This window comes from Prinia subflava, chromosome 20, assembly GCF_021018805.1.
Source record: "Prinia subflava isolate CZ2003 ecotype Zambia chromosome 20, Cam_Psub_1.2, whole genome shotgun sequence".
Classification (NCBI taxonomy): Eukaryota; Metazoa; Chordata; class Aves; order Passeriformes; family Cisticolidae; genus Prinia; species Prinia subflava.
This window is the reverse complement of record NC_086266.1, coordinates 1,711,987-1,729,099: the sequence shown is the minus strand read 5'-3', so window position 1 is coordinate 1,729,099 and position 17,113 is coordinate 1,711,987. Positions and strand designations below refer to the sequence as shown.

The following is a 17,113-nucleotide window of genomic DNA, read 5'->3' as shown; positions in this document are numbered from 1 at the left end:
GGAAAGAAATGAACTGGGCTCCATTGTCTGAATGGCACTGCGAGCTTTTGCCACTAGAGTGTGTCAAGGCATTTGTGAGGAATAAACCTCTTCACGTGCTGGATCATTCAATTCAAACTATTACCCGAGCCCTGGACAAAGACAAGGAGCTTGAATGTACCATTTTTCTGATTTCCTGCTTGACTGCTAGAACTTGTCTCAAAGATTAACTGCTAAGAAAAGGTCTCACCTCATTAGTCTGCTTATGCTGTGCACAGGGATTTTTATATGGACACTGAACACAGGCATCCAGGAACAGTCCAGCCAATTTTAGGATCCATTACACTGTGCCTGTGTTTTCAGTTCAATGTCAATGAAACATCCCTTCCAGGCTAAGACTCTTACTTTGATGCAGTACAATAACCCTGCTATTTTGTATTGAAAAGTCAGCACAGCCAGTCAATGTATGTAAATCTGTCCTTTTCTGCTTCCCTCTCTGCTGGATGTCTGCAGTTGCAGTAAAATTGGAGGGCACGAGGGGAGGGGGAAAGGAGAGCCCACATACCTATACAAAAACTGCTGAAAATCTGAAAATATACTGAAAATCTGTGCTGAGAATAGAGATGCTCCAGCACATTTAAAAAATCAGTTTGAAGAGAAACTATAAAAGTCCCTCTCTTTGATAGTAATAAAAAAAAAATCAGAACACTTAAAATTAGAAATGCGTAGGCATAAAGCATTTCCAGGATCAAACAGAGTATGTTGAAATGTACACATTTGGTAATGCTGAAAATCAGGATCTGCCTCCATACTTTTCTGAATCAAGGCTTGTCCCCTTCTCCATCTGTAAAACTGTACTGACAGAACTCCCTTCCTCTCTCTTTTTGCTCACTTTTATCTCTTCAGATTGCAAACTCTTATTGGCTGTTTTGACTACAGAAGTTCTTAGTAAAAGTTTTTCACTGTCCATGTCATCTCCATGCTGAAGATTTTAGCTACGAATAACTTTCCTTTAAAAGACATTAAAAACAAAACAAACACCAAACAATGACCTATAAGAGATAAGAATCCTACACCCAATCTGTAATCGTTACATGCTCAGGTAATGTTGTGGAGACACGTAGTAGCACTTGAGTTCATCACCAGCTTTACTCCTCCTAGGAAAGGTCTGATCAGCCTTTCCTGGAGACTGCAGCAGCTTTCTGAGCTTCCAAAGGTTGTCACTGATAAAATGACAATGATAAAATGACAATGATGACTGAGCAAAACAGCTTCTGAAATCCCAAAGCATTCAATTCACCCAAGTCAGCCCCACAGGGCCACAGGCACCTCCAACATGAGTACCTGTCAGTAGCCATGTGTGCTGTAATCCTCCTCTTTTACACACACCCAGCATAATCCTTTCATGCACCGTGTATCCAATCTGTATTCTCTGCTTTGGAAGGAAGATTAATCTCAAACTTTCAGAATTAATTCAAAGGCATTAACTAGCTTTCAAATCTTCATTATTTTGGCAAGCAAGTAGTTAAACAATGTGGCAAATGACCAAATAATTTGTGGTATCACTTCATTCCAGGTTCTTTAAAGCCCTGCAGCTGAACCACAGCTGGGTACTTAATGCAGAGTTTTATCTTTGGGGGGAATGTTACTTTTAAATGCTTAATAATTATGAATTCATTTGCCATTTCTTTTATAAGCAGGGGATCATAATGAACTCATCTGTTATTCATGTGAATGTCAAATGTGTTCCCACAGGAGTTTTACTCTAATTCACTATTAGTTAGTGGACTCATAAAATAAAATGTTATCCATTTTTTTATTCTGGACATGTAATGCTTGGTAATTGTTCATCAATGGGCAAGTGTAGTATTTTTCTTTGATAACTTTCAGTTCTGATTTAACTAGAAAGAGAACTAATTTTAGAGTAAGGGTACCTCTAGAAACAGAAGTAGATTTGATAAGCTCTGAGCCTTCTACTTAAAATGCAACGAATGGGATTATCATAAGCCAGTATTTTGAAAAGTAGATGTATTACACCATAAGCACACATGCTTGAACTACATGGGTTTAACATAACAAGACAAGCCATATCCAATGTATATTGTTTAATGATAGTTCAATGAAGGACATATTTCAGTATTCCACAATAGTTTTCAGGCAGTTGTTCTATTGCAATAGGAAATTTAGAGGTCCCTAGAGCGACAATACAAATGTGGGAGATAAGAAAAATGGGAAGACATCAAGTTTTGTGGGGGTGGATATTGATCTATAAAAATATCACTTTCCTTCAAAACAGAGGATAGCTCAGGAGACCTAGAAACTGATAAATCATTCAATTTACAAGGGAACCTACCAGGTTAAAGGGCCTGGGTTTGAACTCACCATTGTAAAACAGTGAAATTCTACTCACCTCACTGGAATAATTTGATTCACACATGTCTGAAAGGAAAACTGACTTTTGCAATAGAAAGTACATGAGAAAATATGTTGGAGAACATGAATGCTACACTCTTTCAAAACAATAACCAAAATATTATATTAGGAGAAACTAAACCCATCCAATATGAAGTGACTAGGTGTTTCCACCTGGAACAGTGGGAGTAATTCCTGGCCACCTTAAGATTCACACATTCTTTTATAGAACTGAGAATGGTAAAGGGCAGCAGAAAGATTTGCTGAGTTTTCACTGCTCACAAAGATTAAAGAAAAAAGTTCTTCAGTCCCTGGAGAAAAGAACAGTATATCTGAAAGGACCAGAGAGGTGACAGCTTCAATGCTATGTGAACAGTGTAAAATACCAGAGCAAGGGAGCAGGAACCTGAGGTAAGAACAGGACATTAGAGGAACAGAGGTGGAACTCCTTAACACCAAAAGCTAGATAACGTGCAAAAAGATAGCAAAAGCAGCAGCCAGAAGAAATCAAATCATTTCACAAGAAAATGAAATCACACCTGAAAAAGGAAGCTCAGTGCAGTCTCATGTCAAAAGGAAGATGAGAATTTATGCCTGTTGGCTTCCTTACATGGGAGCATTTCTGTCATCCTCATCAATTAACATTGGAAATAATCAATTTGTATTGTTAACATTCACCCCTTTTCTGAAATTTCTGCTCCTTGCATTAACTAAATTTATATAAAAGTTTCATTGTGGTATTTTTAGAAGACATAAAATGAAGTGCTGGCCCTGTGAGATGGCTAAAGGTTTAGTACAACTGTTAGGAATAAGCAGCCTTGTAATTATGGTGTCCCGATCAGATTTTAATTCTTGGCAAAGCATCACCGTGCATTTTATCTTCCTAATCCACTCATACACCTAAAAATTAATGATTAATTTTTTTCTTATACACCTCCATTGTTGTGTCCTGTTTGACTGTTGCTGAGGTTCATTAGTGGTGTCTAACAGCAACACCAATATTGCTCTAATTAACTTACAACTTTCAAAGCTCTAACACTTCAGAATTGAGAAATGCTATTAATACAAAAGGTTCTCCACAGCAGTGGCAAACATTTTGTGAAGGAGACCAACTACAAACAGCCATGTCAAAAAATATATCCTAAGGCTTATTATTAATGTATCAGCTAGCATAAATCACTGTAGCTCCACTGACCTCAATGGAGCCATGGTGAATTCAGATTGAGAATACAGCTGTGTAAGCTACATCTCCTTTTGTCACTGTACAATGGAAAAAGACACTGGAAGAGGATAGGATATGGCATTAACATAATATTCGAGGAACATTGAAGCTCACAGAATTAGCTGAAAAGAATTCCATTAAAAAGCTACTACTAGTCTCACCTTCCATTTATTACAAGTGCTTTGAACTTCAGCTTTTCAATTAAATAATTTTTCTGACTCCATAGACAACACTTAATGCTTTTATCTCTAGTTCAGAAACTGTTCAGTTCTAGATTATTCACTTTGACAAATAACATTGTAGAATGCACGGTGAATTTTTGCTTTACTTGTTTGTTTTGGAGGGTTTATTTGGTGAGGTGTTTGCTTGTTTGTTTTGCTGTGTTTTTTTAATTAATGCCCAGCTTTGCAGCACAAGCTCAGACAGTTTAACAGGACCAAACTCTAAATTCACATTGGAGTGAAAAATGCCTGTAAAACAATGTGAATTTTAAAATAATACAGGTTGGATTCAGTATGGTAAAACTATAACATAGCCCAAAATATGAAACAAGGCCAGGATTTCAGTAAAATAACATGTGAGGACCTTTTGTCTGCTGGCTGTTATCACATCCGGAGATGATTTTTTGTACCAGATTTTTTAGAAGAAACTTCAATAGAGGTTTGATATATGGAACAATAGCAGGATATGGCCTCTAACTGGTAGGAACAATCGCTGTCCTCAGACATATGCAAGTTAACTTTCATTAACTTTGTTACATTTTGTGCACACTTGCTGGCCTAGATTCAGGGCTGCGTTTAATTTCTCCTGGGGACAGCTGAGACACAGAGTGTAAGTGAAGAACAGCAACAATCCTGTCTAAGCAGAATATACTGAGGAAAACTCACATGCGCCTCAGGAGTGGGATACACCACTTTGGGAATAATGGGAGAAAGTAAAACAAGCAAACCCACTTTTTTCCAGCCTTGTAGGCTGCAGAGCAAGGGAAAAGTTGCCTAGACTGGCTCTACAAGGGATGGAAACTCCTCAGACCAAAGGAATTTTCAGCATGTAAATCTTCCAGTTTTAGGGCAGGCCCATCCAAAATAGCTCCTTATGATGGGAAGATAGAAATAGAGAATTTAATCTTTGAATTTTGGAAGATGTATGTACAGACTTTTTTCTAGAATAGTAACTAACAACTCCACAGACATGCTAGCTGTTTACATCGTTCAAATTCTGAAGGGTTTGGTTTTTGGTGGGTTTTTTTTAGATTATTTGTAGTATAATATTTCCTTCAGTTCTCAGAAAGTGGAATATTCTGTATTTTGAAAAGAGGACTTTATGCTCCCCTTTCCTTCATTGCCTGGCCCTGACTTTTCTACAGCCTCAAGCATAAATGAATTTTGTTCCCATTCAAGGCCCTTTATCTTTCCTTGACTGGTTTTCTTCACCTATTATTTAAAATTCAAACATTTCTGTGATTTCTGACAGTTTCTCCATAAATATGTGAAATGCTGTTTCAGGCTGCATTTTTCACCAGCAATGTTTAAGCTGCACAGGGCCATTAATCCTCAATTTTGTGTAGCCACTCCAAGTGGCCAACAGAGATTTTTGTGCAGCCCTCCAATAAACCAGACTGGAGAACTGATTTGGCTGAAAAATAATTGAGGGAAAAGAGTGTTTTTAAACTTGATCTTCTGCCTCACATCTGCACAAACAGCTGCATGAACACAACAGAATGGGTGGGGCAGGAAGGAGAACAATTAGCTGAGGTAGAGCTGCTTAAATCAACATCAGTAGTCTTGCAGAAGTGCACACGGAGCCAAACAGCCTAAATGTGCTATTTTAAGTACACTTTTAAATCCCTCACCTGTTCCAGTGCCTATTAAAAGAACTGATACTAATAAGGCAAGGATTATATCACTCCTGCTTACTGATGGAGCCAAATTTTGGCTCATTGTTTCCTTGTTCTGGTTGATTTGCCTTCTAATTAGATTGTAGGAAACATAATGGGGAAACTTGAATGATCTTTTGGCCCACTTAACAATCTGACTTCTACTACAGTCAGTGCAAATTTTACCTCAGATTCAAAAGGAATTAGATTGTGTCTGTCAGGATATCATTTCTCCCAGATACTAATCATTCTTATTATTTTGTTTAAGCGGGGAAATCCTTCAGAGAAGGTTCAGCTCACCGAGAAATATCTTTCTGCAAATAATTCTGTGTTTCTTATAATTTACAGCTCTTTTCAAGAACAATGAGCTCTGCTTTTTAATTAAAATATTAATTTTAATCTGCTACTTGTAACAAGTGACTTTTCTGAAATCACTGGGGCTTTAGAACACGAGGTGAGCAATAGTGCTGAACAGCTGAAGTCATAAAGGAGAGCTACACCACTCCTAAATTGCATTGACCTAATTGCACAACCATTCTGACTCTGTTGGTACTGCTAAAGAGTTTGTTTTTCATCCAGAGTTCACTTGGGACATTTGACTGCATATGAGGCACAGCACTGTCATCAACCAACAGGAAAGAATCTGCTAAAGTTAGCAGAATATAGAAGTACTTTCAGGAACTGAACACATTCAGGGTTTCTTGTAGTAAGAAATGTAAAAGTCCTTGATACTTAACTGAAGCAAAGGACCAATAGAACATGCTGCAGTTAACTGAAACCATATTATCCAAAGAATAAATGATGCTTCAAATAGAAATGGAAAATTTCCATTGAGCTATGAAGAACATTTGGGGAGTCTGCAGTTCTCTCCACTTCAAGGTATTTGACAAGACAGTTTTGTCTTCTTGATTCCACTACTTTCCACAGTTGTGTTTCTGTATTTGTTGGTGTCTTTACATTGGGATTTGGTATGCATTACATGCACTGAGGTAAAATAGGTGCATAACTCTAAGCAAATATAGCAAAGAACATCAGCAGAAGTGGAAAAAGTAAGGTGCTTCTAATGATTAACTAATATACTTCCTTTACCCTTGATTCAGGGGCCACTGCAATACAATATTTAATCAAAAAGTTATCATTGTTCATTATCAGTAGTCTTGATACTGCATAAGGATATCAGTCCTAGCTCTGAGCCTTACAATGAACCTTCCAAATATTTGTTTCAGTGGAGTGAACAATTAATATTTCTGTCTGTATTGTGAGCATTTTGAATTACTGAATATTTTTATAAATACTGGAGTTAAATAATACAGGATGACTAAAAAATGAGAAAAATACAGAATTCAATACCTGGAGAAACTATTTTCCCAAAAGCAACAGAAGGTGTCACTGCTAACTGATTTAAACAAATGAATCCCTAAGTGGAAAACACTGCCTTTGTTTTGAAAGAAACTTGAAAGTTGTTTGGGAAAGTAATTGTGCTCCCTTCTCAAGTATTCACCAGCTCCACACACAAACACTACATTTAAAAATGGAAAAGACTGATTCACACCATCTAATTCTCCTTTCTGTTTGCTATTATTCCCTGCAGCTGTTTTACTTCAGGCTATGATTCACAGTCAAAGCAAGAGGAGTTTAGGCCAGTATTTGGACAGAAATCTTCTAAGGGCCTTTTAACCCATTAGTATTAGAGATCTAGTAATTGAGGATTTTCTCTTCAAACCCATCATTTAAGATGCAGCCAAAATTATTATAATGAGGATGCCGGAGAAACCATTTCCATCAAGAAACATAAATCTGTCTCTAAGTAGTTTGAGACTGAAATCTTTCAGTATACTGCATTTCAGCCTCTGTAATGGCTGTCTCTCTAAACTTGTGGTATTATTTTAACTCTGTGTGGCAGCCCTCACCCCCTTGTCTTCCTTGATACCGCAGTGCTGCTATTCTATGTTAAACAGCTGTTACACCCCATGCCAGAGATGGCTGCATAACACTGACGGCTGAGGTGTTATTTTCTAAATATACACACAGATTTTGAAGTACTTCATGGCTGTTTGCAAGCCTCTCCATCCATTCAGCTATATCTATATGGAAGGCTAACGTAAAACAGTAATATAAAACAGATTTCCCCTCTTTAATAAGCTTAATTTTCGGTGTCTGGGGAACAGCAGGAACTGATATCTTTTTCTCTCTGGATTTCCCCAGGGGTCCCTCAGGGCCGTGGTCTCACCGGGTCATGGCTGCTGCCTCTGTGGCTGCGGGCCTACGCTCCGAGCTGCTATTTACTGCTTCTGAAGTAACTGCCAAAGCTGTAATTAAAAATATATAGATATTAAAAATATATATATATACATATAAAGCCCGTGGCTTTTAGCCATCACGATTGCATGCTTAATAGCTGCATCCAAGCACTCTCTCCAGGCTCCCAGCCCGGCGGCTCCAACACAGCCCTCCCCCTCTCTTCCCCAGAGAAAGGCATTTCAGGTCACTTGAATTATTTAGCGGGGTGTTTTTAACCATCTCAAGGGCTTTGCTCCTGCCGTGCGGCGCCTGCAGAGCTCGGGGTTTGTGGGTTTATTTTTTTATTTCTTCTTTTTTTTTTTTTTTTTTAGCACGCGAGGTGGAGTTGCTCCACTTCCTTGGCAGAAGGAGGAGATAAAGCGTGAGGAGAAGGCGAGAAGGGCGGCTCGGCGTGTGGAGGGGAGGGGAAAGGCCGCCACACCTGCGGGCCGCGCTGCCCCTCAGGCCCGGCCCTGGCCGCCGGGGCCGCTCACCGGGTCGCTCTAACGCAGCTCTCTCTGTCTCTCCTTCTCTCCCTCCCCCGCCGATCCTTCTCTTCCTCCCGCTCCTCATTCATCCTCCCCTCTCCCGCCCCCTCCCCGTGCAGGCGAAGCGGGCGCGGCAGGAGGCGGAGCGGGCCGCCGCACGTCCCCCGGCCGGCCGGCCGGCCCCCCCGCCATGGGTCGGAAGCGCTGCGTGGGGGGAGACGGCTCCAAGATGGCGGCGGGTTGCTGCGGGGTGAAGAAGCAGAAACTCTCCAGCTCCCCTCCCTCGGGCTCGGCCGGCCCGGGCGGCGGCGGCGGCGGCTCCCACTGCGGCGGGGCGGCGGCGGCGGGGGGCGAGCCGGGGGCGCTGCCCCCGCCGGGGGGCCCCCGCCTGAACGGCCTCGGGGTGCTGGCGGGGGGCGCCGCCGGCTGCGCCCTGTCCCCGCCGCTGCCGCCCAGCTGCGGCGGGGGCCCCGCCGGCCTCTCCCCGCCGGCCTCCTCGCTGCTCGCCTCCCCTGGCTCCGGCGGGCCCGGCTGCAGGAAGATGGTGGTGTCGGCCGAGATGTGCTGCTTCTGCTTCGATGTGCTTTACTGTCACCTGTACGGATACCAGCCCCCGCGGAGCCCCCGCTTCACCAACGACCCATAGTGAGTATCGCCGCGACCGCCCGCGTGGGCGCCTCGTGCGCGCCCGTCCCGCCCGGCTCCCCCCCGGCCGGGCGCCCTCCCTTCCTCCCTCCCTCCCCGCCGGCTCCCGCCTCCCGCCCGGCACCTTCCCCGCTGCCGCCGCCCGGCCGCTGTCCTCGCCTGGCCCCACGCCTGTCCCCGGGCCCGGCCCGCGGGCGCCCCCGCTCCCCGGGAGCCGCGCTGCCCTCCCGCGCCGGGCTCGCCCCGGGGCGCGCCGCGCTGCCCGCCGGCACCGTGACCCTCCCCGGTCCCTCTCGGCCCGTCGGGCTCGCTGGTGGCATCTCCCCCGGAATCCCTCACGCCTCTGGCTGTGCCCTGGTCCGGGCGGCCGCCTTTGTGCCGGGTCCCGTGGGCAGTGCCCTCTCCCCGCTCGTGGGCTGTGTTCAGCAGCCCGAGTAGCCACGCTGGTGTCACTGGTAGCCCTTACTGGGACCCCTTCACTAGGCAGTCTCTGCTGTCCGTGTGTTCTGCATGAGTGCGGGCCTCTCCTTCACCCGTGCTGGATGGTGAGTACCCAGTGTAAGAGCCCTGTCGTGCGAGTCCCGGGTTTGTGAACACTGGTGTACCTGTACATTCCCTGTGCCAGGCACTTGTAACGCTACTTTGGTCTCAAGTCGTGCAGAGTCCTTGCTTTGTAATGACTCGTGAAGATCACCCAGTGTTAGACATCGCGAGTCCCTGAGTAATCCACCACATCAAATTCCCAGAGTTTTGAACAGATCACATAAACACCTGTTACTCCCATCCTCCCTCTGCCTCCCAAGCTTCCTTGCAAGAGTGTCCAACGAGGGCCTGCTTTATTTATCCCTGGCCACTCTTGTTCGGTGTTTGTCTTGACCCCCGTGCCCCACTGCCTTCAGGAGTGACCTGGCAGGACGGTGTTGCCCAGCATGTCAGCACCTGCAGCCTGCCCGTGCCGGGGAGCCGGGCATGCTGCTGCAGAGGGAGCTCAGACACTCCGGGAGTAACTTCTCTGTGACAGGAAGCTACTTCCTCTCAGCCAGGATGAGTTACCGAGTTGCTGCATGATCCAAGCCCGTTTGATTGCAGAGTTAACGTAAGAGGTTGTTGAAATTGAGTTTCCGCTGTTTTACTTTGCTTTTAAATGGAATGGAGCTCATGTGGTGAGTTTCCAAGCTCCAGCTGAGACTCGACTGTGTTGGTCCACCAGAGTGCATGTCACTTTTTTCCTCTTGTGTATAGCATGGCTATCAAGTTTGTGAGAACCTGTGCTTTCTCAGTACTTTATGAATACAAGTTTTTTGTGTATGTCCTGGACCCTCGTGCACCTTCACCAATGCAAACAGTTATCGTGCAGTCTGTGTTTCATTAATGAGATGTAGTGTATGCTTCTTGGTGTTTAAAAATGTAATGTATTAATAATCTTATTTGTAGTCCTTGCTGTTCTAACACCCAGGATCTATACATCTCTTGCATACTTTCAGCTGCTGTCATGACAACCCAGCTCTGTGGATTCCTACTTAACCTGCCACCCCAGCAAGTCCTCCCTATATGCTCTTCATAACTCCTATGTGATTTCATCAGAGTACCAATAATGAAAGGAGGGCAGGGAGACTCCACTGTGAGTTTCTTTACCCAGGTCTTTTGCAAATCCATGTCTGTCCTTTTGTAGACACCAACTGTTTAGCAGCTGCTGCTCTGAGTAGCCATTTTGCTGTGCATTGTCCTGTGTCTGTTCTCCATCCCAGACCACTCTAGGTTGCAACATCAGCTTGGTGCTGTTTCACTCTTTCATTGCTGTAAGAGAGTTGAATTCTGTCTGTGTCTCTGTAACAGTATTACCTTGGTGTTATGGTTTTTTATCTGTGTTGCAGAATGTTTTGTTGAGCAGATTAGTTCTACTGTGTGTTTTGTTAGTAGAGGAAACTGAGGTAGGGGTGAAGATCTCAGCACTGAAATGTTTTCCAGTAAGCATTTGATTCCTTTTAGTAAGCAGTAGATCACTTTTTTCCTCCTCCTTCTTACTTTAACAACAACACAGTTGTGAACGAAGCAAAATCATTTGAATTTTTCTGAAATTCTTATGTGTTGTTCAGATTGAGTTGCTAGACCTGGTGAAAAGTTGCTGCATCAACTTCTGAACTTCTAGACTTCTGAAAGTGGCACTGTCATTAAAATTAGTAATGTAATTTCTGTTTATTCCCGTGCTTGTGCCAGCATGCATGGTTGTATAGATCAGGAAATGATCTAACAATAATTTTATATTTTTCCCTGATGGGTTACAGAGTTTGGTTCTCTCTGGATCATTGCATGGCTTCACAAACATTTGTGCCTGCACAAGTGTGAGGTGGAAATAAGCAGACAGATGGCAGAACTGCTGCTTTCAGCAGCCTTGTGAGCTGATTATGTTTGTGCAGTTGGGGATGCAACTTTGAAAAAGTTGTTCAGTATTACACATAAAATTTTAGGTCGGTGAAAAAATTGCTCCTGCTAAGTGTTCAGAGGCAGCACGATTTTTAGAATTCACAGGATTTTTGGGCAGTCTTATCAGTAACTGGGTAACTCACAAAGATGAGATGTTGACTTTGAAGCTGGGCTTCATCCTGTACAGCAAAGAAAATGAGAACTGATGTTTTTCAGTGAATGTGCATTGCAGCTTTCTGCCTCGAATTCATTTGGAGATTTTGTCCATAGACTGAAATATCTGGTGTAAGAGCAGTAACCTAAAATAAGGGTTTGTATGTAAATGATAGAATTATTTTTTTAAATTATGTTAATTACAGGGAGGATGAAAGACCTGTGAGCAGGTATCCTCACACAAACATGACTCACATTCCTTGCAGGTCTTTGAACAGTGAAGCTGGGCATGATCAAAGAAAAGGAGGTGGCTGAATCACTTGGACAAGGGGTTCTGGCGTGTTGTCTTTAGAACAAAACCTGCTTGTGACACCTCTGGACTTTTCTGACTTTCTGATGCCAGGAAGAGGACAGCATCAGGGCAGCAAATTCAAGGCAGTAGGAATGAGTGGAAAAGCTGGTTTGGACAGGTTGCTGGTTTTGAACTCCAGGGCAGCCCATACAGGGGTCAAATAGTTGGCATTTTCCTGTCTCTGGAGTTCCTAAAGCACAGAGAAAGGGGTGTTGAGGGTATTGCTAGGGAGGTGTTGGGTTGGAGAGGGAGGTTTTGATTCCTGAGGTCAAAAGAAGATATCTGAAAGACACTGAATCTCTCCAGCATTTTGTTGAGAATAGGCTGAGCAAGTTCTTCCAGCCATGGACTTCTCTCCTCTTGTAGGCTCTATGGATCTGCTGACATTTTACTCTGTCACTCTTAATTGAAGAACTTTCTCATACCTTTAATTTCACTTCACTTTGGGTTGCTATCTGAGCCACCCCCTCCCTTCTTCACAGGATACAAACTACAGGTGCAGGTGGAAATTACCGTGGCAGTGTGAACACTGATACAAAATTCAAAAATTACTGACCCACTGGACAGAGTGTCATTAGGACACTGTTTTTGAGACTCAGTTTGATGAGTAAAGTTACAGAACACTGAACTTCCATAAAAGCAGAATTTTTAGAAGTGTCCATAGAAATTAATAGTAAGGGGATGCAGGAAGAGTTGTAAAAGCATTTTACTCCACTCATTTATGGAGAAGGAAAGCTGAGTAGCCTTTTCTTCCTGTGAAGAATAATTTTTTTAAAAATATATAATAAAATATATAATTATAATCTATAACATAATAAATTAGTAATTAAATTAGTAAATTAGATGTGATTGAAAAAAAGTAAATTAGTAAAAAGAAAAGGTAAAAAAAACCCCTTGTAGTAAAGAAATGGTTCTAGGGTTACTGGATATCCATGATTTTTCCTTAGTTACTGTGTCTTGGTGTAAAGTGTCAGTAATGGTGAAGAGTTGCAGGTAATTGAGATTGAAATAGCTTCAAGTTTTCCTGTACAGCCCCAAAGCTGATTTTTTTCCTGCAGTGTTAACTGTCCAATGCTTTCTATTAAGGCATTTAAGAGACATGACACTTGTCTGCAGGTGTGTACGTGTGCTTACACATACACGTGAATAAAAATGTTGTGGCTTGCAGTTGATAGGATTTCAGGCTTTTCTCAATTTCTTGTTTCTTGGCTGCAGCCTGACCTCCTGCTTTAATCTCTATAATTTACAGTAATGTTGGAACTTTCCACTTGACTCCTTGCTTGCTTTGGTATACGCTTCTTTACAAGCTTTTCTTTGAAACTTTGTCTGGAAACTTAGAATTTCTTATTGTCTTAAAAACCCCAGCAGTATTCTTTCTATTGTCATTACTGCTCTTGATGCCAGGAATATGAAATTTTGTTGTTTCTCTGCAGGACTTGGTTGTATGGCAGTGGAGACTTACACTGTTTTGTGGCAGACTCAGTAATAATTTGTATTTATTGTTACACTCCAGTATTACACAAGAGCTATAATGAATGCTTGGTCATCACCAAAGATCAACAAGGAAACACACAGGGAAGTCTGAAGTCTTCTTTCATGTCTGTGTGTCTGTCTGACTTCATTCTGGTTTTCACATGGTGTCATGTGGATTTCTATAAGGTTCACCATTTTCTTCTGCATTAACAGGGTGTGTTGGTCTTTACTGTTGAATATTAAATGTTGGAATATGAAGTGGTCATTCTTTCAGAGCAGATTCTGTGGCGGACACTTAGAAAATGCAGTGCAGTAGAGAAATGTGTATTTTGGCTGGCATTGGCAGTGTTCAGCAGGGAATTCCCAGCATATTTGAAAGCAGATCTGGTGAGTGCATCTTGCTGCAGCAGAGGGGCAGAAGGGATAAGGTTGCATGGCTTCAGAAAGAAGTGGCCTTTGGCAGTGGGTTCATCCTCTGATGGGATTGGTGAACTGAGAAAATAATGCAATGATAAACTCCAAATTAGGTTATCTGGAATTTGAGGACTTTTTCCTTCATAAGTTCGCTTTAGTGAGCTGTTCCTACTTGGAGATGAGGAAGTTTCTGTTAGTACAGGAAATCAAATCATTCAGTCTTCAGGATAGACCCTGGTTTTTTTGTTTCTTTAGCTAAAAGCAGTCACCACCAAGTTATACTAAATTCTCTGAGTCTCTGCAGTACTATTTCTATGGAAGTTAATTGTTCTCATACTCCTTGTAGGGTGAAGAGGAGTCAGCAGCCACATCTCCTTATGCCATCAGTCTGGTCATTCATTTTTATTGCCTCCTTTGGTTTAGTTACATTCAAATTGTTTGTCATATTTTCTTTATTCTATTTTGGGCTTTATGTTCCTGCTAAAGATTTTCATGGAAGTTCAAATTTTAACATGGTTTTTGACATTTAAACTCTCTGACTGTCAGAAAAATATATTTAGTGTCTAGATTTGGTTTACTTCACACATACATCTAACTTCAGGTTTTTTTTGCTAGAGATTGTTGAGACATTAATGATTTAAGAATGCAAATATTTTATTTGGAGCTGCTAGAAGAGTATGCAGTTCTGCCTTCTCTTCAGGTGTGAGTTAAATATAATTGTAATGTTATCTAGCATTGAATACTAAAACGAGAAATTTAATATTGGCACTTCTTGATTGCTGACAGTTAGGAGATAACCCGAAAATAAAAGTTTGGAACCCTGGGCTGGCTTGTTTTGCTTAGTTTACAGATCTAGTCTGTGACCAGTCAATGAATGAAATGTAGTCCTTAGTTCTCTCAAAATTCATGCCATAATTAATGGAGCAAGTTCAGTATGTGAAACTCTGTTTTTGCATTAAAAAATGTTAATGCAAAATTTAAGTTTACAGTTCGGTGCAGGTTTTCTGTAGCATCAAATTCTTGTCTTCAGAAGTGATAGTTGTTTGCTATGTGCCATATACTGGTGGTTTGTGGCAAGAATCTCCATGGAAGGCAGGAAATATGTAAATTATTTAAAAATAATAGTAGACTCACCAGAGTTTGGCCAGTACAGAAACTGTTGCTAGGCTGGAGGCCAAAACAAGTCCAGTCAGGCCCTGACCCTCATTAGCAAAGCATTATGAAAATGCTTGACTTTTTTTTATTATGTTTATGCTCCTAAGGAGTGGGTTATTAAGATTGGTACTCAGCTTAGCATTGCAAAGTTTGCATTTAAATAACAAGATGAGGCAGCTCTACTGTGGTTAAGTGATAAATTCTCAAAAACATGTCCTTGATGACAAAGTGTGCAGGGAGTGCAACAGCTCACAAGTGGAATATGGCTATTGGGTTGGTCCTAACTGGTCCTGCACCTCCTCTCTGTGTGATAATATTGTGATTTATGCTGACTGCCCAAAAGCTGGGCTGCTTATCAGTCCAGCACTATAAACAGGTCAGCATCTTTCCTGGGCTGCTTGTATGACCTTCTAAAAAGCCCTTCATTTTCATGACTGGGGTGTTGGTTAAAGGCATAAAGAGCTTCGTTTCTGAAGTGGGATACCTTCCTGTCCCATTGGTCTGAAACATATTTGCTGAGATTATTTTTTGCATTTGTCATCCCTTCACAACTGGTGTCCCCTAACAGGCTGCGTGTCCGTGTCCATGCCTTACAGGATATGCCTGAAGTTTTTGTGATCTGACTGGGCTTTGATAACTTCCTGGAAGGCAGTGCTTGTTTTGAGTACATGGATATTGCTTTGCTGCACTAAGTACTTGCAGCCAGGGATATTAAAGTGCTAATTTCATGAGAATGACATTTTATGGAATGCAGAACAGCTCCACGGAGCTGTGGCAAGGTCACTGGGACAGCAGCCATATAGAGATCTGTATGTCTTCCCAGAGCACTCCTGTGTTACAAACATGGAGTTCTCACAATCCTTAATGGTATAAAAATCCCACTTTATGCTTCTCACTCCATTAGCTTGAAATCTGTGGCACCTTTTGGCAAAGTTGAACCTAGGGCTGCAGTGATTGTAATCTATGTGCCATAGAGATAGTCCTCTAATTTGTCTTTTGCCCCTCTGCCACCAGAGATGTCTCCTCTGCAGGCTTTGTTGGCACACCATGGGTTCTGTGAGGCTGTCTCTGCTTTCCTGGGTGTATTTAGAGGCGGTGTTTGAGACAGAAGAGAAAGGAAGAGAAGGATCCCTGTCATAAGTTTGTATCTTTGGCATCAGTATTGCTTCTGCTTTATATTTTCTGGAAGTTAAAAACACTCTCCCTGTTTCCCGTGTGATGCTTTGTACAGAGGTGAGAATTCTATGGGTGAAGTTCAAGAATTCATGAGTTTTAGGTGTATTCAGGTAGAAAAAAGTGTGTGATTCTCCACTGATGGACAGCAGTGTGGGCCAGCTAAGTAAATCTGGTTGCTTCCAGCCCCTTTTTCTGTGTGACTGTAAGACTATGAGGGTCGGGTGCCACACTATTTTCCTTACTCAGTGAGCACAAGGGTAAGCTCAGCTGCCAAGGAATGGCAAGTCTGCAAGGCTGTTCTTTTCTGTATAAATAAACTTGCTGCAAGATTGACTTTTGGAAAAGATGATATGCTAGGCAGAGGTCCCTTGTAAGGACCTTTATGAGGAAGAGAAACCATATTTTTGTAGTCCTCAGTACTTTATTTGACTGCCACATTAAGTAGGCAAAGTGCTGCACCAACCTTCTCTAAGAAGTGTTTCTGCAGGGAGGGTGCTGGAGGCTGAGCAGGAGTTTGAAAAACCCCAGAAAAGGTGTAGTGAGGGAAGAAGCCCTCTTCAAAGAGTGCTGCAGTTCCTGAGGGGAGGTGATTAATTGCAATTGAAATATCTCTTAAGCATGAGGGGAACCAAACTCCAGCAAGGCACTGGCACGAATGAAAAACTGCAAGCCAAGCAATAAAAGGCACATTATTTTGGTACAGTGTTGTACAAGCAGTTGTCCAAACTCTGAGGAATCAAATGGTAATGTAGTACTAAAACTGATCCCTAGTAAGATGCTGATAGAATTTGGAATTGTAGTACTGAGGCTCACTCTTCCTTAAGAAATAGGAGCAGGATTCTGGCTTTGATTCAGTTCTAATAAAATTGAAAAATAAACAGCTGGAGGAGAGGCAGATGGCAGAAATCTCGTGTGATGTATTTCCCACCATAGTACCTGAATTCCTCTAAAATACTGGGACTGAAAGTTCAAAGAATATATAAAGATTGGGGCTGTTCATTTGGAAGCAAAACGGGGTAAACCCAAGCATTAAAAATGAAGTGTTATAAAGAAGGATAAGCTTC

The 17,113-nt window shown here is 42.3% G+C and overlaps 1 protein-coding gene across 1 annotated transcript in view; it reads left to right on the top strand.

Annotated features, from left to right (window-relative positions):
* The first annotated feature begins 7,863 nt into the window (after nt 1-7,863).
* The window catches only part of AMMECR1 (AMMECR nuclear protein 1), a 45,856-nt gene continuing 36,606 nt past the window's right edge, over nt 7,864-17,113 (top strand). The window contains exon 1 of the mRNA XM_063416603.1: nt 7,864-8,902. Within this exon, the coding sequence (XP_063272673.1) occupies nt 8,448-8,902 (455 nt within the window). The 5' untranslated portion in view covers nt 7,864-8,447. The remainder of the gene's footprint in view (nt 8,903-17,113) is intronic.